The 27,207-nt window shown below is 44.6% G+C and overlaps 1 protein-coding gene across 3 annotated transcripts; it reads right to left on the bottom strand.

The window, feature by feature from the left end:
• Window positions 1–384: 384 nt before the first annotated feature.
• PLA1A (phospholipase A1 member A) lies at window positions 385–26,830 on the bottom strand. 3 transcript variants are annotated; one of them, XM_032852307.1, is made up of 11 exons: window positions 26,485–26,824; window positions 20,175–20,376; window positions 18,022–18,199; window positions 17,412–17,520; window positions 16,263–16,364; window positions 13,802–13,891; window positions 11,456–11,623; window positions 9,939–10,028; window positions 6,342–6,450; window positions 1,733–1,897; window positions 385–920 (listed from the first exon to the last, which is right to left on the bottom strand). In XM_032852307.1, exons 1-11 carry the CDS (start codon window positions 26,555–26,557, stop codon window positions 836–838), a joined length of 1,371 nt encoding a protein of 456 aa, XP_032708198.1. In that variant the 5' UTR covers window positions 26,558–26,824; the 3' UTR covers window positions 385–835. The 3 variants fall into 3 exon arrangements, with proteins under 3 accessions (XP_032708198.1, XP_032708199.1, XP_032708200.1); XM_032852308.1 differs by lacking the exon at window positions 385–920 and having other exon boundaries at window positions 1,788–1,897; window positions 6,338–6,450; window positions 26,485–26,830; XM_032852309.1 differs by lacking the exons at window positions 385–920; window positions 1,733–1,897 and adding an exon at window positions 3,930–4,000 and having other exon boundaries at window positions 26,485–26,830.
• Window positions 26,831–27,207: the final 377 nt, after the last annotated feature.

Here is a 27,207-nt window from a genome sequence, read left to right as displayed (position 1 = left end):
AAAAAAAAAAAAAAGAGAGAGCCTCTCTCAGTCTTGGGATTCTGGTGCTTTTCCCTCTTGCCTCTTCAGACCTAGCACAGTAGCAGCTACCACGGCCCCTGGCCCCAGGGAACTGCGCTATCCTTTGTGGTCCTTCCACCTCCTACCAACACCTTTGTCAACAGTCTTTTTATTAAATTCTCTGCAAATTACCCAATTTGAGCACATCATCTGTTTCTTGCTGGACTACGCTGATGCGAGGTAACTTATAACAAAGTTGGGGAAACACCGACCCAAAGAAAATCCACTTCTATTCTCAAAAGATCTCTCTTCCAGATACCCAGAGGAGGCAATGGTAAGGGATCTTCCAGATGGAAGATCCTCCCTGCCTTCCTTCCCCTCTCCTTTTCCAAGAACTTCTTTTCAATTGCTATTTTAGTACAGAGAATTCAGTATCCATTATTTTCTCCAATCCTATAGACAGTCATTTTTGTACATAACAGAATTCCATTCTAGTAAAACAAATCATTCAGATATTCCATCGTATTTTATTATTTTTTTAAAAAGCATTTTTTGAATGTTTTATTGAATCCTAGATACAGATGTTCAAGGATATGGGGCAACTGCAGTTAAATATGAATAGAAAAGCTGAAATGGTATTTGTATAAGGCTGTTCAAATTGCTAAGAGAGACAAAGGTCCATTAGATGAGCTATCTGTCCCCTCTAAAGTGGTTAATATGGGGAAAATAACCAAAAATTTTGCCTTCCTTCTAGTAGTAATGGCCTAGAATAAGTTGAACATAGCTCCCCAACCTCCTCTGAAATCCAGGGGGATGTATCTTGTCCAGGCTTATACTACACACATGTTATTTTCAGGTCAAAAGAAACGGTCACACTTGATTGTAAGGTCACTGGCTCAGGTAAGCAGACCATCTTTTTGCTGCAAAAGAAGAGCAACAAGAAGGTATATACCCTCAGGGCAGGTTCGTGATTGGTGAGGAGAGAGGGCTAGGAGTCCTGTGCTCTTGTGAACCCATAATGTCAGGTGAAGGAAGTCTACGATCTTCCATTATAGGAATCTACTACTCCTGTCCTCCATGTGCCCAGAGGTGGTAAGGCCAGTATCAATCCCTGCTAGAGGCACAGGAGGGTCCACACCTGTGACTGTGACCAGGTTGTGCAATTAGAAATCTTTGTTCCAATAAAATCATACATAGAAACTAAATAAGACATATACAAAATAGGTTCTATATTTATATATAAAGTTATCCAGTTATATATCAGATAAAATGAAGTTTCTTATATTGAAGTGGGAATGGGAAGTTGAAAGTGATAATTGTTGCACAACAGTATGGATGTACTTAATACTACTGAATTATACACTTAAAAGTAATGTAAATGATTTTTTTAAAGAGTTAAAGAAAGCAATTAAGTCTGGAAGAATCCAGGGAGTATCTGGCTATGGAGAAAGTGGTGAAGGGGTGTGTGCTATCTCTCTGTTCCTCACCCACACCCCAGCTATTCTCCACCCTCTTTGGCTTTCTAACACCTCCAACCCAAGATGGCCTCATAGGAAATTGAAGAAAATGCTGGGTCTTTGTCATCTCTTCATTGAGGAAGCTAACCACTGTGATGAGATTGCACCTCAACAAATGTCACATCTAAGGTCAGGATTGGTCCTATGGGCGTGGCAGAGTGGGGTAGGGTGGGATGGGGTGGGGAGGGGTGGGGCGGGGTGGATTTGGGGCTTACTTGTCATTGACCGGCAAAGGAGCAGTGCAGAACTTCCCAACAATGGTAGTCCGGTCTTTTCTCCAAACTCGGTGGGAAGAATGAAACTTGAGTTTCACTTGGTTTATCTGGCACTGAGGGTTGGCATGAGCTATGACTCCTTTCCCCTGGAGTTCCTGTCTAGGTCTGCAAGGGAAAGGGAAATTAAGCTACCCAAGCACATTTGGCCTTTGCTTCCCCCTTGGCTCCTGCTAGTAGTGTTGTTCAGCTGTCATGCACAAAAGAACTCCTTGATGGTGGGGATCATAATCCCTTGTCTCACACTCACCAGCCCCCTGTGCACATACTCACAGCTTTAAACATGGTTCAGAAAATAGTTGTTGATTTTTGAAAGCAAACAAGTGGACATGGCAGCAAAATAGTAGCTCTTGGATTTTCATATCTGGAAAAAAAGTCTGTGTTCTTAGATTCCTAATTGGAGAAGATCTTCACTTTCAGATCTACCTACTGGAAGTACAGCCCTCTTTTAGGGCATTAAACTCCATAAATTTTGTGTGGACTAGACCGAGCTTGGATGTGTGGATGGGAAGAAACAAACAAACAAAAAACAGATCTTGAAACCAGACAGAGCTGGCATGGTACCCAGGATTTGTCTCCTGCCAACTGTGTGGCTTTGGAGTCACACGCCCTATGTCTAATCTCCGGCTCTCCCACACACTAGCCATGAGCCTGACCCACAGGGTTAGGTATGTCTCAACTACAACCTAGGTGACCCAGAGTGAAAGCAGAATTCAGGTCTCTCTTGGCCCAAGATGGAAAGAGTAAGAAGTGGCCAATCTAGAGAGGTGACAAAGACAAGATTCGGGTGTGGAGCAAGGACGCCTGCTGGGATTCCACCAAACTGAGCAAAACCCTGGGGTACAGGGAAGGCACTTGCCTCCTGTGTCGAGCCCATGGCCTTTCCAGGCTCAGAAGCAGTGGGGCCTATAGAAAGATGAGGAAAGCAGGGGGCGTTGGGCGTTGGGGATCATCGAACAGGGGCCACATGGCTCAACCACATGGCTTCTTGGAGTGAGAAAATGTCTTCTTTGTGTCCTTTTTAACCCCAGGTTAGTCATATAATTTGTTTTTTTTTTCTTTTGAGGAAGATTCTATATGACTTTAAAAGCTGTTCCTGGTTTGTTTTTTGTTTTTGTTTTTTAAGAAGTGTTTTGGAATATGTCAGAGGGGGGACAAAATAAGATTTTTCCTTTTAAGAAGCTGCATGGATTACAGCAGCTAGTTACAAACTAGCAGGGTATGAAGGATGCTGTGAGTGACCTTGAAGAGGAAAATTACCTAGAGCAGGTCCAGGCCCAGAAGGCCCCAGCAGATAGAAAGTTACTGGCTCTGTGGGTCGAGCAAGAGATAACCAGCCCTTTCTGCTTTTGTAAACAGGCTTCGGGCCACAGGCTCCCTGCACTACTGTTGCCATCTAAAGCAGCCTCCCCCACCCCCAGCCCTTGGAACCTGAACCCCTGCACGCCCCCATAAAAAGCTCCTCTATAACCCTGCCGCCCGGGCCCAGAATCTCCCGTGCAAGCAGGTCTGGGTCCGCCAGAGGAAGATAAACCCGAGTTCTCCTACTTCTCCGAGGGTCACTTGGTTTCTCTCTGGTCTGATTTTTATTTTTCTGCAACCTAAGGACTTGGTTTGGGTAAATTTTCTAATTAGAAGGAAATCCTGGGGTTTCACGAAGCTATAGAAAGTAGGGAAAGACCACACATAAACCCCCCTCCTTTTTTTCGATTTCTATTCTGCAAAAAAGAAAACAAAAACAAAAACCAAGGAATTAAAGATAACCACGTTCTGAGTCTTCTACAAAAGAGGAAAACGCAAATAGCTTTGGGGAGAAGGAAGAAACAATCTGTGGACGTCCCTTCCAATCACTTGGGGGGCTTTTTTAAAAGTGTAGCAGTTGAGGGGTGCCTGGGTGGCTCAGGGGGTTAAAGTCTCTGCCTTCGGCTCAGGTCATGATCCCAGTGTCCTGGGATGGGGCTCTCTGCTCAGCAGGAGCCTGCCCCACTCCCGCCTACTTGTGATCTCTGTCAAATAAACCAATAAATTCTTTTTAAAAAAATCCTTTAATTAAAAGTGTAGTGGTTGAGGCTACGTCCAGAGACTCAGCAGAAATTGGCCTGGGGCGGGGCTTCGGTGGGGAGGGGTCAGTGGTGTTTAATGATCTCCTGGTGATTCTAACCAGAGGCCAGTTGTGTGTCATTGTGTTGACTCCTGCTAGCGTCATCTCATCTACCAAAGCACAGGAGAAGCAATGAAAACACCTGGTGGAAATAACACAACCTCAGACTGATCTACTGAAAATTATTCAGCTATTATCTGCAAGACTTAGGTGGGCACATGAAGGGCTGTGTCGGGATCCTGCCTGCCTGCCATCCCTCTCTCTATGGCCTGTGTGAGCCGGAGCCCTGGCTGGTGAGAGGGTGTTTGGGAGTCCAGAAGTGTGCTCCTCTGGGTGGAAATTTGTCTCCCCCTGCTAGTACAATTAATGTCTAACGCTGCAGCCTGAGAAATCTTTCCAAATTCCAATCTGATCTGGTCACTTTTCTGCTTCAAAGTCCCACTGGCTCCCAAACTGCTCTCGAGATAAAAACCAAAATCCCTAACCTGTCCTTCAAACCTTGCACAGTCTGGCCCTGAGCTGCGCCCCCACCCCAGCCCTCTCTCCCAGTGCTTCACCCCTGCTCTCCGCTCCTGCTCCTGGGCTGCATTCTCACGAACCCTCCATTGGGTAACTCGTGCGAATTACTACTCAAACGTCACCTTCTCAGCCTTGGTCTGGCGCTGTCTTATCTGTTTTCCTGACACCCACCGCTGTGGACAATTGGACACATCCGTGCACGTGCACTGCTCATTCCTGTGTTTGCATGTTCGCGCTTCATCCCGCCCCTCGCAACCCACACCTCTCAGGCTCCCCTGCCGGCGAGTCCCAGCAAGGTCTAACTTGCAGGAGGCACACTTAGTGGGGAGACCACTTCGGGCTGTGATTCCAGAGGGGCTGTATTTCCTGCCTGCTCCCGGCTCCCACCACGCAGCCCCCTCCCTCGGTGGATCCAGCCGGCACTCTACCAACACCATGACCACCACCACCACCACCAGGACTCTGTTCCTACAACCCCACAGGCCATTTGCCCCTTCTCTGTTGCTGATCCCTGCACTGCCTCCCCACTAACCTTTTGGGTTTTCAGCTCTCCTGACACATTTGTAATTAGTTCCCTGGGTTCAATTCCTTCTCTTGGACTCCGGGCTTGGGCTCTGGTTTCTGGACTGGACCCTGACTGAGACAGCAACCTCTCATTAGGCTGGCTCCTGCTGGCTTATGATTAACTAACCAGTTGCTTTTTATTATTATTATTTTATTTTATTTTTAGTAAAGCGATAGAAGTTTATTTAAAGTTTTGGTTTTTTGTCTTGGGGTTTTTTGTTTGCTTGTTTGACAGAGAGAGACACAGTGAGAGAGGGAACACAAGGGGAGTGGGAGAGGGAGAAGCAGTCTTCCTGCCTGAGGGAGCCTGATGCGGGGCTCAATCCCAGGACCTGAGCTGAAGACAGACATTTAAGGACTGAGCCACCCAGGCCCCCCAAGCGATAGAAGTTTATTAAGTGAAGATACAGAAAAAGCTCTCAAGAGTGAGAGGGGTCCAGACAGGGTTGCCAACGAGGGCCTCTAGGGCTGGACTTTTATAGAAAGCTAGCCAGGAAACTTAAATCCTTTTAACATCTCTCTTGATAACACCTTCAGTGGCTTGCTTACTTTTTAGGAGTGGTTATTCTTTGATGGTCACAGGTGATTATCATAAAGACACCTGCCCCACATGACCCACCCCTCAGGCCCAGGGCAGGATGGTGCCCCATGACCAGTTGCTTTTTAAAGAGACAAGCACGTCTGCTGCTGGTTCATCTCCCTTGCCGGCCTTGAGCTTCCCTAATTGAAGTTCTCTATCTTCCCACCTCAAGATGACTCCTGTTAGCGTCGGGGTAACAACTGCCAGCTGGTAGACCCAAATGTGCCCCCAAAGGGAAGGAAATGCTCAGCCTGGTTTTAAGGATTAACACCACGTGGCCTCAAGCCCTGCTTTCCTTGTACTCATTTCCTAACCGACCCTCTGCCTGCAATTCAGTTCTAGGAACTCATCCAGTACCACACCCACTTTCCAGGAGTAGGTGCTTCCCAGGCTCTGGTCAGCCCTCCCTGGGCTAGTGGCTGAGGTCCTCCTACTTGCTGACATCACTGATACCCCCTTCCTGGATTTTCATGACTAATGTCTCCTATCAAGGGACCCAATTCTCATGTTCTTACTAGCCCTCAAGACATCCCATTACTTCTCTCACCAGCCTCCTCTGGTATTATCTAAATACACCATCCTTGGATTCACTACTGATCCTGAACCTGGGACAGTTCCCAGCATGTGTCTGTGGGTGCATCCGTCGTAGGTACTGCCCTCACCCCACCTCTAGCCTATTGGGCTCGGGCCACCCCTCAGTAAGCACACAGGGCTGTCATGGGAGAAGGGTGTGTGTGTGTGTGTGTGTGTGTGTGTGTGTGTGTGTATGAGGAGGGACACTTACGTACATGGTGATCTTGACCAAGGAAGTAATATTGCTGCTCAGGAAGGTGACAGAGATGAGGGTGTCCTTGTTCCTTGGCTCCTGCAAGTAAAACTCCACGAGGCTGTGATGCACTGGGAAACCAAAGCAGAGCAGATGCCTAGGCCAGAGGTCAGTGGTGCCCAACGCACACCAAGCCCCAGAGAGCAGCAGGGCAGGAATCTGAGATCTGCCTCTTAGCAGCAGATTACCTGCCATCCCAGATCCTTACCTTCCTCATTGTAAACTGGGGGTCATAAAAATAGTTCTGTATGAGAGTTAAATGAGATAATATCTATAAAGTCCTTACACAGTGCCTGTGACTAGGAAGCATTCGATACATGTTAGTTTTTGTTATTACTTGTAATGCTAGAACATCCCACTCCTCCCTGCTTGCTGACATTATCTTGGTGTTGTGATTTTGAAAGAACTGAAAAGGATGTCTCTTACACTAAATAAGAACTCATAATACGTAGCACTCACCCTCCTCTCCCCTCCCCCCCAAAGTTTTAGGAAGCCCACTCATGTGTAGGAGATGACTGTCTCCCTCTCTGTGGCAGCCTGGGCGTCTCTGTGGCATCCTCACCCTCCCAGACAGCTTGGATCCTGGGGCTGTCAAAGCTTATGTCATTGACACCGACTGGATGAGGAGCCTGGCTCATGGTGATATCCTGGGACCTGCTGTCTCTCTGGCAAGAGAAGTTAAGAAGAATTACAGCTTCTCTATCACCTTACCCTTTCTTTAATAAGGGGGAGGCCCAGCTGGCAGCATTTTGCAGCATCTTGGGTCTTGGGGCATTTTCACAGACCTCTCTGGTGATCCCGACAGAGTTGGAGAGGCAATCCTTCACTTCCACCCTACTTGTACTTTTTCGTTTGTCATGTTTAATAGGTGACTATTGGAGGGACATCAAATGGCTTTAGGTAGACGTGACACTAGGCTGGAGGAGTGCTGTGATCCAGCTGGGCCCATGGGGCTGGTAACAAGACTCACTGACAGGTGCTAAGATGCCAAGAATCCACAGGAAAGAAAACCAATGCTGTATGCCTCCCCTCTGCAGCAGAAGACATCCAATGCCATGCCCTTTCTGTCTCTCTCTCAGTTGTTTGCTGGGGGATGCGGATTGTTATGGTGAAGGGCAAGGGCTGAATTGGAGTGTGTAACCGAAAACTATGAAAACTACGTAAGCTTTAGGGATTTCATTCTCTAGGCTGAGTTTGGTATATTACACCACTTCTTCCTTTGCCAGCAAGTCTCACCTCAACAAGAAAGTTTCCTACAGTTCTGCTTCTCTCTTTTCAGTATCTGGAAGCCCCGGAGGGTCATGTCTATTAATGTTGGATGGGTGGGAGCTGGGAGTGGAATCTAGTCTATGCAAGGGTGAGACATGGCAAGCAGCACACAGAGCCTTGGATGGGAGGAGATCCAGGAGACCTGGACCCAAGGCTGGCCCTGCTTCCTCACTGTGTCCCTTTCCCTAAGTTACTCAACCTCTCTGTGCCCTGGTTCCTTCATCTGTAAACAATAACGCTTGACATTACCTCACAGAACATGGCAAGGATGAAATGAGGTAATGGGTAGAAAGCACTTCATAAGAAATATTGTCCTACAGGGGGAAAGTAATATTGTTAGAAAAATTATTATTTGGAGAAGCTTCTCTGCCCTCCTGGCGTATGCCTGGCAGGTGTCAAGGGTGACCACCGAACATTGCTGTGGTAACGGGAGCCCAATGCCGTGGTGGCCTGGGGGGTGGGTGAGAGTGGGGAGCTACGGGCTGCTGGTGCCCCCTGAACCGCCAGGTGGATGGCCCATCCCCCCAGGTAGAGGAGGGTCCCAGCCGCAATGCTCAGAACAAAAAGCTGAGAACTACAAGGCTGAGAGCACGCAGACAAGCAGGTATTCACACTGGCTTTTTTCTTTCTGTGCCTCTCTGAGGTTTGTGAATAGACAGGGTCATGCTGCTGGGCCACAGAGAGGGCGTCTCGCCACAAATAGGAAACAGTCACAAAAATGGTGACTCCATGCATCTGCCTCAGCAGGGACCTTAACATGCCTCTAGCCTCAAGTGTGCCCCAGGCTCCCTGCCGGTATTCCTGGCTGTGCAGATGGGGAGCAGTAGGTTCAGGTGGCTGCAGAGCTGTCCCAGAGCTGGAAGGAAAACTGGACATCTGGTCCTGGCATTGCCACCTCTGCCACTGAACAAAGCATCCTCCCTCGAGCTGACCTCTGGAGAGGGCGGTGAGGACAGAGGAGTGACCGAGAAACACGGCCGTAAAGAGCAGATTGGCTCTCAGAAGCAGAGCAGAGGCCAGTCTGGAAGCGGGTGGTGGCATGGAAAAAGAATAGATTTGGGAACCAGAAGACCCGGAGTTGAATTCTGCCTTTTCCACCCCACTGTGTAGCCTTGGGCAAGAGTCTTCACCTCTCAGAGCCTCTCCTTCCTCACACCTTACTCAGAGTTGGGTTGTCAGGTGAGTGGATATACATGAGAAGCCCACCGTGGATTCTTGTAGCCCACCTGTTCCAGGAATTCTCTCTAGCATGATAAGCACCCCCATCTAGTATCCTCCGATTCTGACTGATAAAGGGAAAGGGGTCATATTACTTATCAAGTTCCTGTCACTGTGCTAGCAACTTCCTGTATACTAGTTTATTTTATCCTCACAGCTGATTCTTTGAAGTAGGTATGTTATTGCTCTCATTTTCTACACACAGATGTAGAGGTTCAGAAAGGTTAAGTCATATCTTCTGATCACATGTCTGGTAAGTACAGAAGCTGAGATTCAAATGCAAGTTTGTGTGACCACAGTCTGCGCTTCGGGCTCCACATCACATGGCACCAGAAGTTCTGGTACAAGGAAGGAATGGCCATAGAGATCCCTCCAGCGACCAGACAAAAGCTGACCCAAAAATCAGTTAGAATTAGCATGGCCATATAATTTATCATCCTAACCAGTATACTTTTGTCCTGTACCCACAATAAACCAGACAAGATCCCAGATAACAGCATAAAAAAGGAAGTATAGTCCTTCTACTTAAGATGCAAATAGCACAGGGAAAGATGATGCTCCATCCTGGGATGGATTTCATAGATTCTAAGACATACTTTCCTCTCACATTTAACATCTTTTACCAGCATCTGCGCTTCAATGAACTGCCATGGTTAGAAGCAACAGTGAAGAACTGGAATAGGCACATGTAGGGGAAGGAGGGCAGAGGGCAAGGTTTAATATTCTTCAGAGACCCTGACCTGGGAGGGCTGCCAGGGTGGGAGATGCATAAGGTGGGCACCAAGGAGGGAACAAAAAAGTATGCAGGAAGGAGGGGTCTGGGGGCCTTCCCAGATACCATACTGCAGAGAACCCACACTGGAGGGAGGCAGGAGGAACTAGGAGAAGTATACAGACAGTAACATGTCCTTAAGTCTTCATCTGAAGCAGAGCAATGGGTTGGACTAGCTCTGAAAGTTCAGGATCTAAGACCAGTAGCTGTTGCCCCCCACCCCTCCTATGACCTCTTTGCCCCAGTCTTTCACCCCCCACCTCGGCCACCACTGAGCTACATGTCTTTCCCCCAACTTACCACAGTACGGAGCCTGGGCAGTGGTCAGGAGGAAGACTTTCACTTCCTTGGGAAGAGGCTCTATCTTGACACCACTTTGTTCCACAAGCCCTGGAAGTAGAGAGGCAAAGACAAAGACAGCAGAGCCCTGAGGAGGCCATTGCACTGTCCCATGGCACCCAACCACATTTGGATTCATTCATGCACTCGTTCATTCTGCAAACAAGGCCACTGTATGCTCATTCTATGCCATGCCCTACGGCGAGTCCCAGGGTACCTGCAACCCAGTCCAGCCAAGGGTAAACACACAAACAGGAAGTACATTCTTCAAATCATCTGGCCCATTCAAGAGATATTTAACAGAAATTTAAAATTATGTCTCCAATTGGCAAAATAATCTATAAGGCAATTGTTTTGCTGGCATTTATACCCTGTGCAGACAAAGTACAGGCAAGTGTTTAACCTGAAGAATAGTGTGGTTGACAAGTTAGGAAAGGGCATTCCAAGCAGAGAGTACAGTTTGGACAAAGACACACAGGGTGAAGAAAAGAAATATTCTTGGAAGTTCAAGTAGATAGTTCAATTAGTTCAAGTAGTTCACATTTCCCTGGGGTGTTCAGGGCCACGGAAAGTGTAGCAAGAGGTGATGCTGGCAGACCGTGCGAGGTGGCTGTTTATATCAGCAGGCCCATCACATCTGGGGTAAATTGCGGCATATGCCCACTGAGTTGGAAGTAATGTTGATTTGCTTTATTGTGGGAAGTTACATCTACTTTAACATTTTGTCAGGCTGGTATCCGTTTCATTCATAGAAGGAATGACAGGCTGCTGCAGCTCTGAGTGGCAGCCAGGGGTGAGAAGTGAGAAAATGAGGGAGGGGAAGGAGCCATTTACACTGCCCAGAGTTCTTCCTGAAATCCTTCATCCTGGAAAACCCTAGGATATCCTCAGCAATGACCTTTGGAAGGTGAGTTGAGGCCAGATCCCTTCACCTTTTCCAACCCCTTCTCCCCAGACTGGCCTGGATCCAGGAATGTGCCCAAGCCGACCAGCAATGAGACAGCCCTCCAGCTGGCCCGTGGCCGCAACAGCCTCAAGCCTCTAAAGTGGGCCATGGGTGCCATTCGTGGGGGCTCCCCACAACACCTTGATTTAGAGTCCATCAGGTGTTGGAGAATGACTGGCCTAGCTAGAAACCTATGGCAAGCATCTGGTCTTGGAGTGGGGACAGCGGCTCTGGGCTATACCAATGTTTCTAAAGTGTCCTGAGTCTGGACTTGCAGATGAGGGGCTGTGTGTAAAAGGTGTGTGCAGAGCAAATATGGCATCAGGCAGCAATATACAGGGTGAGGAGTGGGACGTGGAAGGCCAAATGCCTTCTTCCAAGTGGGAACAGGCTGAACACCTTATTGGTGAATTTCCTTATTCTGGTTGGATAGACTTCTTGATCATAAGAAATCAGGACTTATAGAGGTGGCAACTAGCAAGACGTGAACTTTCCCGAAATTGCCAAAGGAAGCCAAAGGGGTGGCATTTACCAATTCTTGGACAGGAAAGTAGAAAAGGGTTAAAACAATCCAGACATTGTCCAGCAAGAAAGGCCTTGTAGTTGACACAGGGAAAGGCAACGAGTGGACAGGAATTCTCCAGGGCACTGATGTAGAGGTGCACAGCCCTCATGTGATCACAGATCAGGTAACTGTAACCTGCACAGGGGGAAAAAAATACAACCAAGTCTTTTAGTTTAAGACAAATGAAAATCTCTCCATCCTGCTTACTGTAATTCTATTGAATTTTATATTCCAGCAGGCAATAAATACATGGTATCTCTTGAGCCACATTTTAAAATGTTAACGGACATGGCTACTATATTCTCCCTCTTCTTTTGAATTTTCCTGAGATATGTAAACTTAATCTATCAAAAAAAAATTGCATAGGGGTGCCTGGGTGGCTCAGTGGGTTAAAGCCTCTGCCTTCGGCTCAGGTCATGATCCCGGGGTCCGGGAACGAGCCCTGAATTGGGCTATCTGCTCAGCAGGGAGCCTGCCTCCCACTCTCTCTCTGCCTGCCTCTCCACCTACTTGTGATCTCTGTCAAATAAATAAATAAAATATTTATTAAAAAATTGCTTAATTTGAGATCCATCTTCCACGATCACGCAAACTCTCTTTTGGAAAATGGGAGCTTGCTGGGAATTGGTAATCCTGACCCACTTCTTACAATGAATATCTGTTTGCATATTTTACCTTCTTCATCATCACCTACACAACCCAATTTTTTACAACTTCATGATACCCAGCCTAGCAATGAGACAATCAAGGGATTCAGCCACAGTTCACAGTAAGTCTCTGAAAGTCAATGTGCTTCAAGTTCACCTGGCCAAATGACTGATACACTGAATGTACCAAATGTCCCAATTTAATAAAAACTTGGTTTTCTTGTTGTTGTTTACTGTATACAAATTTGAAGTAACTCACAATGGTTGAGTTGGCGGGGCTAAGAGGTCTATAGTGAGCCACAGCTCTCAGATTCTGGGTCTTCAGATTCTCCCTTCACCTTGGGACCCCCACTCTGGGACCAGCAACCAAGTCTGAGCTTGTATTAATTTGCCTTCCCACATGGTTGGAACACGCTATGGGCAAGCTCCTTCTAGGTGTAACAGGGAGCTGAGGGACACAAACTAAACCCTTCTCAAACTGTGTTATGAAGAAAAACAAAAAGTGGCCACCTAAAATTCCACAGAAATATTCAAAAGTCATCAAAACCAAAAAGATCTTATCTGATAAAAAAATGTTATAAAATCTATAAATTCTGAAAAAAAATGTGTTTTTGGAAAATCAATAAATTTGGTAAATTAGATTAGTGGTTATTGAATAAGATTGTCAAAAGAGTCCTTAAAGCGTCAAAACTTTGGTAAAGCGGGAAAAGACTAAAAACATAGTAAACAGAAATCAGGATAAAATTCTCATAAAAAATGCTGATAGGTTGACTATATTCATAAGTGGAATAAAAAAAGACTAAACAACCCTTGATCCTTAACTTTTGACAAATTCAATGTTATTTAAAATTATGCTAAAAAGAATGTATTCAAAGAGAACATTCCAGAATGCAACTGACCCCTGAACAACAAGGGGGTTGGGGCACCGTGCAGTTGAAAATCCATGTATAATTTTTCACTCCCCCAAAACTTACTTATTAATACCCTACTGTTGACAGGAAGCCTTACTGATACCATAAACAGTTGATTAACACATATTTTGTATGTTACATGTATTCTATACTGTATCCTTAGAGTAGAGTAAGCTGGAGAAAAGAAAATGTTAAAAATCATAAGGAAGAGAAAGTACATTTACAGTATTCTACTGTACTTATAAAAAAAACCCCATGTATCAGTGGACCTGTGCAGTTCAAACTCATGCTGTTCAAGCATCAATTGTGTATTTAGAAAAGAAGAAATGTATATTCATTGAATGTACTCAAGATAATTATCTTGAAAACAGTTCTGGGGAATTGCTAAATTTAATAAGTTTAGGGAAATGGTCAACAGTGGGTTGATCCTTCAGCTAGCCAGGTTTGGGTATGTCTTTCTACTTCTGCCACAATTAGGCTCTTGGCCCAGATGTAGTTAGTGTGGACCATGCCACAACATGGCGCCCAGGAAGAATAGGGTTTATTGGTTTGAGTGATGATCTATCACTGCAGGACCTAAGAAGTGGGGAGGCCAGTGAAAGTGTGGTGCAAGCTTTTCATTTCGGGCCCTCCTCCACCAGAATTCCCTGGGCTCCTAAAGACATGCATTCAGTAAGTTCAGGGAAAGGCATTATGGTGCACAGCAAAGGACACTAGGGCTCCACCCAAACCCCAGCTCCGTCTGGCTTTCTGACCTGCATGAATGAAGGTGGGACAGCCAGGCTGGTCTTGGCCTCCATTGACAAAGTAGTCCACGTGTCCAACAGGAATCCGGATACCCAAATCTAAAAGGAGGAAGAATCCCATTATTTTGGATTGCAGAGGCATATTTTCCAGGCCCCACAGGGGGGTCCCCTGGCATCAGAGCCTGAACTCTGACTTTGGGAGCCCATCCACTCTGTGTGCTCATTGGGTGCCTGCCTCACTCCCAAGTGCTGGGACACGGCAGACCGTGCCCTCTGTTTTCTACACTGAAAGGCAGCCAAGAAGAATAAAGCCATGAGCAGATAATCATATTTGTCTAATAAAATCAAGAAAAATAACTCTGATATTTTCTGATAACTCACCAAATGTTATAAGCTTGGTAAATATCCTTATCAAACAAGCGCTTATTTTGTTTGGAGCAATAGTTTAGACAGATATATATTTGGGGCCACATTTCCACAGTCCCCCTCATGTTTTTGTGCTGTCTTGATAGAGCAGAATCCTGGCTAATTTGAAAGATTGTGCCCTGGAGTTCCAATTTCATCAATGTGGCCATATCTGACCCTCAGACTGGGTCCAAGCCAGCTGCAAAAGACCCCAAGTTTCCTCTTCGTAACATCTTTCCCCTTCCCACATCACTACTGTAAGTGATTGGTTGTATGTTACTTGTTTAATGGCATCTATCCGGGGCTTAGCCAAGGACCTAGAAGTTGTCCTTGCTTCCTCCCTGTCCCTCATTCCCTACACTTAGCCCAACAACGGTCTGGTCAGATCTACCTCCAAACTGTATTTCAAATCTTTCTACTTCTCAACATCTTTACTCCCACAACCCCTGTGTAAGCCCCCACCATCTCCCACCCAGACCACTCCTGCAAACACCTTATAATGAGCCTCCAGGCTCCCTTAATGTCCCCTGCAGCAAGTTGCTGCCCAGCAACCACAAAAATCTTTACAAGAAATCCTAATGCCTCCCTGTTCTCACCAGCTATAGAATAAATGTAAACTCCTCCCCATGGCCAGCCTGAGCAGGACCCCCTTCTCCTGCCTCACTCTCTGTGCTCTAACCATGCGGTTTTCTTTGCTGTCCCCACTCATGTCCAGGCTTTGCTTTTCTCCACCTCAAATGTTTTCCCAGATCTTCCCAGGGCTGGTTCATTTTCACCTGCAAAGTCTCACCTTGGATAGACTTTCATCAATAACCTACCTGAAGGGGCTCCCCCACCCAAATCACCCTCTGTTCCCCCTCCTCCACCATCATAGTCACAGTGTAATTATGTCTGCTTACTTGTTTGTTCTACAGCCTACAGCAGGGACTCTGCCTGTCTTTTTTTTTTTTTTTCTGCTATATCCCCAATACCAGCACCATGCTTGTCATATTGTGAGTACCTAATATTTATAGAAGGAAGTAATGAATGAATGCCTGCTCAATTAGTCTCTATTTCCACGTGGGAGGGACCTTCTTCAATGCCCTGTACACTGCCATATTCTCAGTGCTGACTCATAGCTCAATAAAAATCGGTTAGACAAAATGGAATGCTTCCCCCCACCATCACATTAGGAGGAGGGAGGCCCCAACTTTGAAGGGGACTGAAAGGCCTCGCTCTGGTAAATGGGAACCTAATAAGTCACCTATTTAGCAAATTTAAAAACAGAAGGGTTAACCTTGACAATTAACCAGTTAACCCAACAGCTAGGCAGAGGCCTGTGGGCTTTGCTTTCCTATCTGTGAGATGATGAAGGTGGAAAAGAGGGTTAAATAATATGACTGCATGGGTTTCTTCCAGAACTCTGAATCTGTGAGTGCTAGGTGCTAGAAGAAGGCTTCTGACCCAAAGGAATGAGACACGGACACTTCTCACTTGAACTGCACACTCTTCTGGTGAGGGATAGGCATTATTTCTTCCTGCACCCACCATGCTGAGCACAAGGCCTGGCCACTTCTTGGGCATTTCATAAGGGGTAGAAATGAGGAAGAATGCCCACCCCCCCCCCTTCCCAGATGGTCAGAATAGCTTAATTTGGTCATAATGTATTTAGGGTTGTAGGTCTTTCCTGTGCCTGTCACTGTTGGCGGTAAGGATTCTATTCTTCACTGGTCTGAAGGGCTGGGCTCCTCACTAGGGAGGAGGGAAGTCCTGACAGTCCTGAGTATCTGCCCCAGACAGGGAATGCCCCAATTGCATGGGGCCAGTCACATACACCCTGAAAAAGAAGCATGACTTTCCCAGATGCCTGTCAGGCAGCAATGCCCTCCCCTACACAGCCTCATCACAAGGTTTAGTATTAATCAGAGATCAAGATGACTCCTCCCTTCAATAAAAGCTCAGAAGGGAGGGAAACTGTCACAATATGACAACAATATGACAATATGCGAACCACACAGATACCAGCTACCTAGCCCCTGCCGGGCTCATTTCCTGCCCCTAGGAGGTCCACCCACCCCGCACTCACTGTCAGCATCCGTGTGGATGGCCTCCACGAAGAGGGCGTCTCCAGGGTCCAGGCGCTCCTCCAGGCTGGCTTTGGTATACTCTGGTCCAGCGGGGTCCAGGCCTGCTGGGACAGACTGATGTCAGGGGCCCTTTCCTCTTGGTTGCCGCAGCCCTCGTGGACCCACCACACACCTCTCAGGGCCCTTCCCAGTCAGTTCCTAGAGTCCTCCAGCAAGGACCCAAGGGTAAGAGGACAGCTCAGGACCATTGCACCCAGGAAACCCCAAGATGTTGTCTACAACTCTCAATGACCTAGCTTCTCTGGCTCTGAAATGAGCTTGATAACATCAGTCATTTGGTAAGTAATAATGTAAGTAATATTGTAAGTAAGTAATATTGTAAGTAAGTAAGTAATGTAGTAATATTGATCCTCATGTACTCATCACAACCGCTATAATCTTTGGAACAGTTACTGGGTGCCAGACCTTGGGCTAGTCCTCACAACAACACAGTGAAGTAAGAATTACTATCCCCGTGTCTTAGTTTGAATGCTTTTTTCTCTCTTTCCCAAAAAACAGACCCTGAGACAAGGACTTAAAGCCCAAGAAGCTTATTTGGGAGAAGATCAGAGAGAGTATAGTGAGGGAGTAGGAAACTTAGAGTATGAAAAAACGAATGTTTTATCATTTGGGGCAACTGGGTCTTATCCCACTGGGACCCTTCTGAGAGACTTTGTAGAACATGACTCAGAATTGTCCCACTGAAGGGCCAGAAAGATCGGGGTATTTACCACACAGTTCTAGTCCCTTATTCATTGAAAGTAGCTTCTGAAGCATAAAGTCCCCAGTGCTTTTGCAAGTATTTAGCATAATTGTCTAAGGGTGATTTCCACAGCGAGCCAAGCAGATAGGAGCTATTACAACTAATTGTACAGAGGTAGTAACTGAGGCTCAGAAGAACTACGCGGCTTCTTACACTGACATTAGAGATCACACAATAACAACACAATAGTGTTTCAGGCAAAAGGGCCACAATAAATAAATTTTCGTGGAAATAGATAATTCAATCATAAGAACAAAGATCTCCTCTGCTCACCTCAACAGAGGCATTTCCAGGGCATTCTCTCTCTATCTCTAAACTTGGGAGAATGGGCAGAGAATAACGTTACCTGTGATCCGTCCTAATTGGCCTTTGTAGAAATGTCCCACCGTGCCCCCAACGTGGGCCCCCAGGCTAACTCCAATAATGTGGATTGAAGACTCTGGCACACCCAGCACCTAGAATAGGGCATTTACAGGAAACTGCATGTGGGCCACAGCAGCCTCTGGCCTCACAGGCTCACACTTTTCCCTGAAGCTTCAGAATCAGAGGACCCTGGGTATGACATACCCCACACATGCTTTGGGAGAAGAAGGCAGAATTTTCATCCCATTCATGACTTTCCCTCTTCCTAGACACTCCACCTTGACGACTGCCTCACTTTCTCTTTGGTGACCTAAGTGTGTGAGTAATGACCATGGCCACTTCCTCTTGAGGGACTCTATATCTAACGGCAGTGGCACATTCTACAGAGGAGAAGCAGAGGTTCAGAGTGGGACAACAACTTGCCCAAAGTCAACACTGTACGTGGTAAAGTGGAGATTAGAAGGAAAGACCCACAAGCTACTGGGTGGCTCTGCTTCTGCCCTAAAGCTCCTCTTCATGTGTTGATGCCTCTTTTCTGTCCTCTGTCTCCTCATAAGCAGCCAAAACTCACCCCCAAGCCCTTTAGCACCTACCAGGAGTTTTCTGAGGAAACGGGAGATCTCAAGTCCCAGCTTAACCACATTTTCCACGGCTGAGAAGTAGACACCTGTAGAACCATAAACCCAGTCCACAGCAATCACATTAGCATTTGCTGCCCGAAGAAGACTGCCAATGAATTTATCAATCCAGGAAGGCTTTGTACCTAAAGCCCTAGACAGAGGACCAAGAAAGGATAGGAAAATTATCCGTTAAGTCGATATCCATTGTCATGGAAATGACAACACTCTCTATTAACAGAATAAATGGGGGGGTGTGAAGGTCAAAACAATTAAGGGGGGTAAATGGGCAATAAATATTACACCACTTTGAGCATAGGGAGAGCTTAATCCCAAAGTCACCAGGGCTTCAGCCTGTATATATGGAGACTTTGTGTAAATTATAAAAGGGCCTTTTGTTTCCGGTAGATGCAGCCTCATACCAGGGCCTGGAACTCAGGTGGGATTTCAGCCCCACCAGCCCCCGGTCAGGTATCTTTGTGCAGTGCGTACTACACATACCATGTACGTTGACACTGCTTGTGTTACTCATGGGGGAGAAAAGATAGCTTTGTACCTTAGAGTTATGATTTGCCATCTTAATTCTCATTCTATAATATAAGCACTCTCTTTGAGGGATGATTTTATTTACTTGTTCATTCAGTCATCCTTTCATTAATTCAATGAGCCAGGCAGTATGTTAGATGCTTTGTGAGAAATAAAGAAAAATAATGGGATGCCTGGGTGGCCCAGTATGTTAAGCTTCTGCCTTCGGCTTAGGTCATGATCTCAGGGTCCTGGGATGGAGTTCCACATCAGGCTCCCTGCTCAGTGGGGAGCCTGCTTCTCCCTCTGCCTGCTCTGCCTGCTGCTCCCCCTGCATGTGCTCTCTCTCTGACAAATAAATAAATAAAATCTAAAAAGAAAGAAAGAAAAATAAGATACATTTTCTATTCTTTTGGAACTTACAGTATAATAGGCTTTTCTAGGAAAAGGAGAATGATAGAAAAAATTTCATAAAGCTCTCCCAAGAGATTGAGATGGGGAGAAGTTTTCTCAGTGGCCCACAGTAAAGGAACAGTAAGGGCATGCTCATGTGGGCAGAGGAGCCCAAACTGGGTGTGTGCCACAGAATGTGGCTTTGGGGGATCTAGGAACAGACAGAGTAACAACCTGCTGAGCTCTCCAGCTCTGTTATCTATCTCTGGGTTGGGATACACTCAGCCTTAGAGAGTGGCTAAATATGAGATTTGCTGGAGGAGAGACTTTGGCACAAGAGTGAGGAAGAATGCCTATGGAGGGAGGTGGCTGGGTCCCCGGAGTCCAGTGACTTGAGAAGTAGAACGAACCCAGAGACTCTGAAATGGTAATCCTTTGATCAGTGCCTCGGTGTCCACCTCTTCGTTGGACGCCCCCATCTCTAGTTGTTTGCTATCACTACTATTTCACTGCATTCTCTCCTTTCCTCCCACCAACTTTCCTCTGTTTCTGGCCTTGTCGCTGGGCTCTGGAGAGAAGATGTTGGAAGGATGGATGGTGGCTGAATTGAGACTCATTGTTACAACAAAATTTGGACTATAAGGCATCAAAGAAATTGAGGGAGAGAAGTGTCTAGAACCTGAGGAAGGTTAACCTCAGGAGATGATGGAAGTAGCACCCATGAGTGGAAGTTTTTAAATCGTGAAACTAGGGAAGAAATGAAGAAGAGGAAATAAACCCTTGGATAAAAACACCATGCTGTTACTCTGATTGCACAAAGCCTATGACCTCATTGGCTGAAATGAATCATAAAACCCATGCTTCAGGGAGAAAAGGATCACTGAGACCATCTGTACCACTTCCCTTTTATTCAGACGTGGAAACCAAGGCTCCATGGGCTGGAGCAACTTGTTCAGGATCATACATTATTTACTGTGTGAGAGCTGTAGACAAGACTAAGTGGAGGAGTAATGCACAAGACCCACAAGAATGCACAATACAATGTGTATTCACGTTGATATGAGACACCTTCAAAGATAGCAGGAGGTGAAAGATAAATCATGGGACTCTCAGTAAATCCATTTCTCCTCTTGCTCCCACTAACTTCCTATGGCATTATGGTCACTTTCTAGTTCCTAGCTGGAATGTTTCTATTGGCTGATTACTCCCACCTGAATCCATGGATGAGTAGTTTGGTTCCCAGAGTGACATTGAACCCAGAGTTTTGGATGTCACTACTTTCCTGCACTAGCTGCCCACAGCTGGGATCCAAAGGGGTGAAGAGGAGAAACTGGACTTTGAGATTGGTGCCTTGGAGAAGATTAGCATTCTGGAAGTCAGTGCACTTTGTCTGTGCGGTAGGAGGTGCATCTCCTAGAGGAAAAAAAAAACAAAAACAAAAGAAAAACAAGAAAGATCTAAGGTGAGGTCTGTTCTTAGAAGGAAGAAAAGTATTCTTGAGAGGAAGAAAGAAACAGGGGCTTACAAGCATCTATTATAAATCAGCTAGTGCACTATTCTAATTTATTAAACACATCACTTCTGTAACCAAAATCTGTGAATAGTTTTCATGTCTAAAGATACAATGCCAGAAAAGGACATGACTATTACTCAACCAGAAAAGAGTAAAGGCCATGGTGAAATGGATATTGTTATGAAATAAATCAAGTTGCCCCTATAAATTTATATGTTAAAATCCTAACACCAAGGACCTCAGAATGTGACTGGATTTGGAGATAGTCTTTAAAGAGGTTATTTTGTTAAAAATAAAGCCTGAATCATCTAAACCACAAGCTCCAGGAGCACTCTGCCTGTTCAACTACTGCTTCCTCTGTTCTGGCCACGTGTCTTCTTTCTTTCTTTCTCACACTATACAGTCCTAGACCCCCTGAGGGTGTTTGCACTGGCCATCCCTTCTGCCCAGAGTGTCCTCCCACAGACATCCCCTATCTTCTCCTTTGAGTCTTTGCCTGTAAAAGGTAACTACCTCGTTTAAATTGCCACCTGCCTGTGCCTTTCACCCAAGTTCTGTCAATCCTCCTCATCCTGATCTATTGCCTCTTATAGCAATCATCCCCTTCTAACCTCCTATGGCATTCACTAGTTTATTATTAAGTGTATTGTTTATTGATTTACCTACATTAGGATATACTTTCAAAGAAGGCAGGAATTTTTACCCATTTTGTTTACTCTACTGCCTAGAATAGTGTCTGCCACAGACAATAAACATGAAAAGCTAGTTCTTTGAAAAGAATAATAAACTAGATGTACTTTTGATAAGGCAGAGTAGGAAAAAAAGAGGGAAGTCACAGGTAAACAATGTAGAGAATAAAAAGGGGATATAAATAGATTAGATTTTTAAAACCATAAAAGAGCATGTTTATAACCACCCAAAAGTTCAAAACACATTTTCTTCCTAGAAAATGGACAATTTCCTAGAAAAGTATAGCTTACTGAAACTTACTCAAGAAAGAAAAAACAGAAAGTCAAATGTCAAACTGTAGCATTAGGGAATTGAAACAGTAGTTTTCAATCTCTTCATCAAAAAAACTCTACCAGGTCAGACAGTTTTACAGAAAAATTCTACCAATCCTTCGATTCTCATCACTGTTCTGGAGAATAGAAGAGGGGAGAGAGAATCTAAATTCATTCTATGAAAAGAACAAAGATATCAAAACTGGACAAGGACAGAAGGAGAAAGGAAAATGGAAGGCCAATTTCACTATTAAACAGACACATAAAAACCTGAATTATCAGCAAATCTAAGCCCATAAAGGATAACAAGAACTAAACACGTATCATGGCCAAGTAGGGTTTAATCCAGGGAATGAAAAGATGGCTTATCATTAGAAGATGTATTAATGTAATTCACATATGAAAAATTAAAGAAAAAAATATGCTCATCTCAATAGATGTAGAAGAAAAAAGCACAACAAAATTTAATACCCAACATTTCTTAACCTAAGAAAAAGTGTTTACCAAGAACCTATAGCAATGACCATATTTATGAGTGAAACATTAGAAACATTCCATTTGGAACTGGAAACAAATGAGAATGTCTGCTATCAGCGCTTCTATGAAATATTGTACAAGGGAAACAAGACAATAAAATGGGATCAAAGTTACAAAGTTTGAAAAGGAGGTGAGATAATCGCTAATATTTGCAGATGATAGAATAAAACTTTAGATCACTTGGGAATATGGAAGGTGACACAGTGAATCATGTTCAGATATCCCCTCTCCCCAACCCACACTCCAACCAAAGACGAATCGTAGATGAATATCAAAAGAGAAGAGATAAAGACATAGCCAATCTCAAATAGAAGGATTATATCTCTGTGAACAAGCACCAGAACAGAATTGCAAGATGGTGCTGAGTTCCTAGTCTGGCAGAAGGCAGTGGTTGTGAGAATTCAGCTCTGTGAGGTAAGTGGGGTCTAGAGTGCTCCATGTCAGGTGTAGAAGGTCAGCACCAGGCCGACCTGTGATAGGGTGGGGGGGGGGGGGGCTCCCTGACTCTGTTAAGGCAACTAAAAACAAACAAACAAAAAATCCTTATTGACTTTTTACCTGGGGCTACTTAGCTTTATTTAGGCAGAGTTGAAAGACAAGGACTCACTAACAAGAGCTGAGACAACCCCCCTTTCCCTCCACCCCCCCGCCGCCCCCCGCAACTGGAGGAGAGTGTCAAAGATGAGAAGGTGGGTAGGGAGGTGCCTGGGTGGCTCAGTAGGTAAAGTGTCTGCCTTCGGCTCAGGAAACGATTTCCCCAGTGTCCTGGGATCCAGTTCTGTGCTCAGCAGGGAGTCTTCTTGTCCCTCTCTCTCTCCTTCTGCCCATTCTCTACCCCTGCTCTTGCATGCTCTCTTTCAAATGAATACATAAAATCTTAAAGAAGATGAGGGGAGGAGGTGATGGGGGGAGGCCAAACACAAGCTTCTCATTGAACATTGAAATGAAACTAATCTATTATGTTAGAAGACAAGATAATAGTTATCTTTGGGGTAGTAGTGATTAAGAGGGAATACATGGAAAGGGTTTTAAGAACCTGGTAATGTTTTATCTCTTGACCCAGATGTTGGTTACACTGGTGAATTCACTCTGAAAATTCCTTAATCTGTATACTAATAATCTGTGCACTTGTCTATATATATGCTACACTTTAATAATGAGTTTACCTTAAAAATATCCTACAAACAAAATGCCTACATATATACAGAAATCGAATGTTTACAAAGATAGTCAATAAAAGCAATAAATGAATTATGAATTCATTCCAGGTAAAATAAAGTTTTAAAAGCCTTTGACATTGACTTTAAAATAAGTATGCTGAGAATCTACAGGATAAAAATAAAGACAGGGAATAAGAAATCATGAAATAAAAACATGCATAAGTGATAAAATAAGTTATATAGGAATAAACCAGTTCAAAAACTAGAAATAAAAAAGATAACCATTGAAATAAAAAAGGAATCAATACTATAATGTTTAGTACAGAAGTAAAAAACTTTATAAAATGAATTAATTTAGAGAGAGAGCATGAGCAGGGTGAGGGACAGAGAGAGAGGGAGAGAGAAAATTTCAAGCCAATTCCACACCCAGTGCAGAGCCTGACCTGGGGCTCATCTTCATAACCTGAGATCTTGACCTGAGCCGAAATCAAGAGTTGGACACTTAACCGACTGAGCCACCCAGGTACCCCAGAAATAAAAACCTTTTAATATGAAAGTACAGTTTAAAAGTATAGACAATAGATGGAGAGGGTCCAATTTTTATCTAGTAGCTGTGCTCTAAAGGAAGAGAATAGGAGAGGCAGCAATATTTTGAAAAGATCATTGTTAAGAATTTTCCATAACTGAAAAAATATATGAGTTTTCCAATCAAAAATTACACTTGGTGATAAGTGAGATAAAAAATAAACAGGGGTGCCTGGGTGACTCAGTCAGTTAAGCATCCAACTCTTGATTTCTGCTCAGGTCATGATCTCAGGGTTGTGGGATTGAGTCACAAATTGAGCCCCATGTTGAGCCCCCCATGGGGCTCTGACTTCAGCAGGTAGTCTGCTTCAGGATTGTCTCTCTCCCTCTGCCCCCCTTTCTCAAATAAATAAATAAACCTCATAAATCAATGAATCACTCTATATGTATATTATAGTATAACACCAGGACATCATGGATAAAAAGATATTTTTTAAAAATTCCCAAATGTTGGGGTGCCTGGGTGGCTCAGTCATTAAGCGTCTGCCTTTAGTTCAGGTCATGATCCCAGGGTCCTGGGATCAAGACCAGCTTTGGGTTCTCTTCTCAGAGGAAAGCCTGCTTCTCCCTCTCCCACTCCCCCTGCTTCTCTTCCCTCTCTCACTGTGTCTCGCTCTGTGTCAAATAAGTAAATAAAATCTTAAAAAATAAAAATATAAAAATTTCCAAATGCATTGGAAAACTTTGAAGAAATGGATAATTTTCTAGAAAAATATAATTTAGTAAAACTGACTCAAGAAGGAATTGTAAGCCCAAATTAAACTACTAGCATCCAAACATTAAACCGGTAATCAAGAGTCTTCTCTGGCACTAAGATACACTAGAGCTAGATGGTTTTACCCAAGACCTCCACCGCTTTAAAGTACAAGTAATCTTTATCTTATATAAGCTGTTAATAGAATAAAAACTTATTTCATGAGGTTATAATAATCCTAGAATCAACAGAACATGGGTAATACAAGAAAAGAAAATGATAAATTTTTTACGGACATACATGCAAAATAATATATATAAATATATAAAAAATAAAAATAAATTTTGGCAAAATAAAACAGCACTGTTTGAAAAAACACACCATGTTTAAAGGGTTTGTTCCTGGTGATCTTAGTCCGATTGGGCTAGCATGTGGGATTAAGAAGAAAATATGAGAAATTGTCTTTATAGTAAGGTTGCTTAAACAAGCCACCAGAAGCACAAATCATAATAAGCACTAAGAATTAAGACAACAATGCAATAACAATTTTTTCTATCAAGTTGACAACATGAAAAATGTTTGATACTACAAAGCATCGGCAGACAGGCTGGGGAAACGGCCATGCTTACATACTAGTAAATTGTTATAGCTTCTTTGAAGGGCAGTATTTCCCACATCTATCAATATGCATAAGACAGAAATCCTTTCAGATATAGTGTATCATGTATGAACGGCCATGTAGAATAACAAGCTAGCTCTGTGGTTCATATGGCAGAATTTCACACGAACACACAAATTTGATATACATATAAGGAGGCCATTTTATACACAGACACAAGTAAGTACTCAAGAGAAAGCACACATGATGCTGAGTAGCACCTTTTAAAAGTTCCCTGTTAAGGCAGGGGTGAATGCATTCATGCATGCTGAACTTTGGAGCAGGGAGGGGTGCTGAGAGAGGCAAGGAGGTATTTCAAGAGAGGGAGGAATCTCAGCAGGTCTCTTGGAAGATGGGAAGAGCAAACATCAACAAAAAGGTATGAGCAGCTCTAGGCAGAAGGACTGATACATTCGAAAGCCAGGGACTGACAATTAAATGTCTGCTGAACACGAATGAATGGGGACCTGCAGGGTAGGTGGGTTGTGGGGAAGCTTTCCCAGCAGAAGGACCAGTGCTCAGAAGAGAGGGATCTTCACCAGCCAGAGAACCTCCAGGCCCCGGGAGTGTTTACATTTGCTACATTAAGCAGCAGGCATGGTGGGTGGGGTTTTTACCTGGGGAAAGGTACAATGCAAGTGGCACCTGAAGGAATTTTTTCTAAAGGTCATCCTTTCTTCTGTGGTTAGCAGGGACTTGCTATCGTAGTCCTACCTGGAAGGACAACCAACCTAAATTTGAGCTGGGTCAGTGGATTAGCAAGGACATCTACTGTTCTCAATGACAAAATTTCTATTAGTCTGAAAAATTAAAAAAAAAATTTTTTTAAGATTTATTTATGTATTTACAGAGACAGGGAGAGAGAGCACAAGCAGAGAGAGCTGGGGAGGGAGAAGCAGGCTCCCCACTGAGCAGGGAGCCCTAGGCGGGGCTCAATCCCAGGAGCCTGAGATCATGACCTGAGCCGAAAGCAGACGCTTAACCCACTGAGCCACCCAGGCGCCCCATGGAAAATTCAGATTTAAAAAATTAAATATATCTTGGTACAGTGGATATTAATAGGGGGGATGTAAATCATATTTTGGAAATAATAAAGTCTTATTTTCTTAGAGTTAATCCTGGCTTGTGCCAGGTGAAGAGGATTAATGCAACTTTCAGAGAAAAGAGTATAAGAACTAGGGGACTTAAGAGAGTGTCCTGGTTGCCATCAGTCCCATTATGATTGTAGGGTTTTTTTCCTCCCTCTTCTAAATTCATCTCAAAGGAGGGCTTTTAGGGGACCTTCCAAAGGTTAGCACTGCATCAACTGGTGGCTAAAGAAATAGAATCACTGACAAAGAAATGCCACCCAATTATCCGAGCCCCAGAATTACCTGCACTTCCAATGCTAAGCCACAAAAGGAGCCCCCATGGGCAGAAGAGTCTCTTCCTGAGGACTGGGGGCATCGCTAAGCTGCAAGTCTCAGAGCTGGGGTGAAGCCGAGTTCCTACAAGCCAGCCTCTCCAAGTTTTGGACACCAAACACCCACTTGGGTCTCACTAATCATTAACTGGCCTCTTGACCTGTAAAAGAAAAATGAACTCTCCTTATCTGTTTAAACTCCACAGTTTGTGGATTTCTTCTTCTCAACGAAAATAAATACACTTTTCTTTTCTTTTTTTTTTAAAGCAGGAGATGTTGAAACACATTGTCCTTCCTCTCTGAGCCAGACATCATCAGGAAATGATTTCCTGCACCTCTCCCACTTCCCGTTGTAAAATGTTAGTAAAAACCAAGGCAGAAGTCTTTCATCTCTAGGTGGTGACAAAACCCTCATCGTACTGGAGTCATCTGTGGACATGTTTGTCTCCCTAGGAAGACTCTGAGCAACTCGAGGGAAAAGACCTTCTCCTTTCATTCTCCTTTTAGTTTTTGTTTTCGTTTTCTTGAGAGAGAGAGGGAGAAAGAACATGACTTGGGGGTGGGGGCAGTGGTTAGAGGCAGAGGGAGAGGGAGAAGCAGACTCCCCACTGAGCAGGGAGCCTGAAGCAGGGTCAGCCCCAGGACCCTGGAACCATGACCCAAGTCGAAGGCAGACACCCAGCCCATGGAGCCA

The sequence above is a fragment of the Lontra canadensis genome, unplaced genomic scaffold (genome assembly GCF_010015895.1).
Source record: "Lontra canadensis isolate GAN:19392208 unplaced genomic scaffold, GSC_riverotter_1.0 scaffold6, whole genome shotgun sequence".
NCBI classification, from domain to species: Eukaryota; Metazoa; Chordata; class Mammalia; order Carnivora; family Mustelidae; genus Lontra; species Lontra canadensis.
The sequence above is the reverse complement of the archived record's forward strand: the minus strand, read 5'-3'. Positions and strand labels throughout refer to the sequence as shown.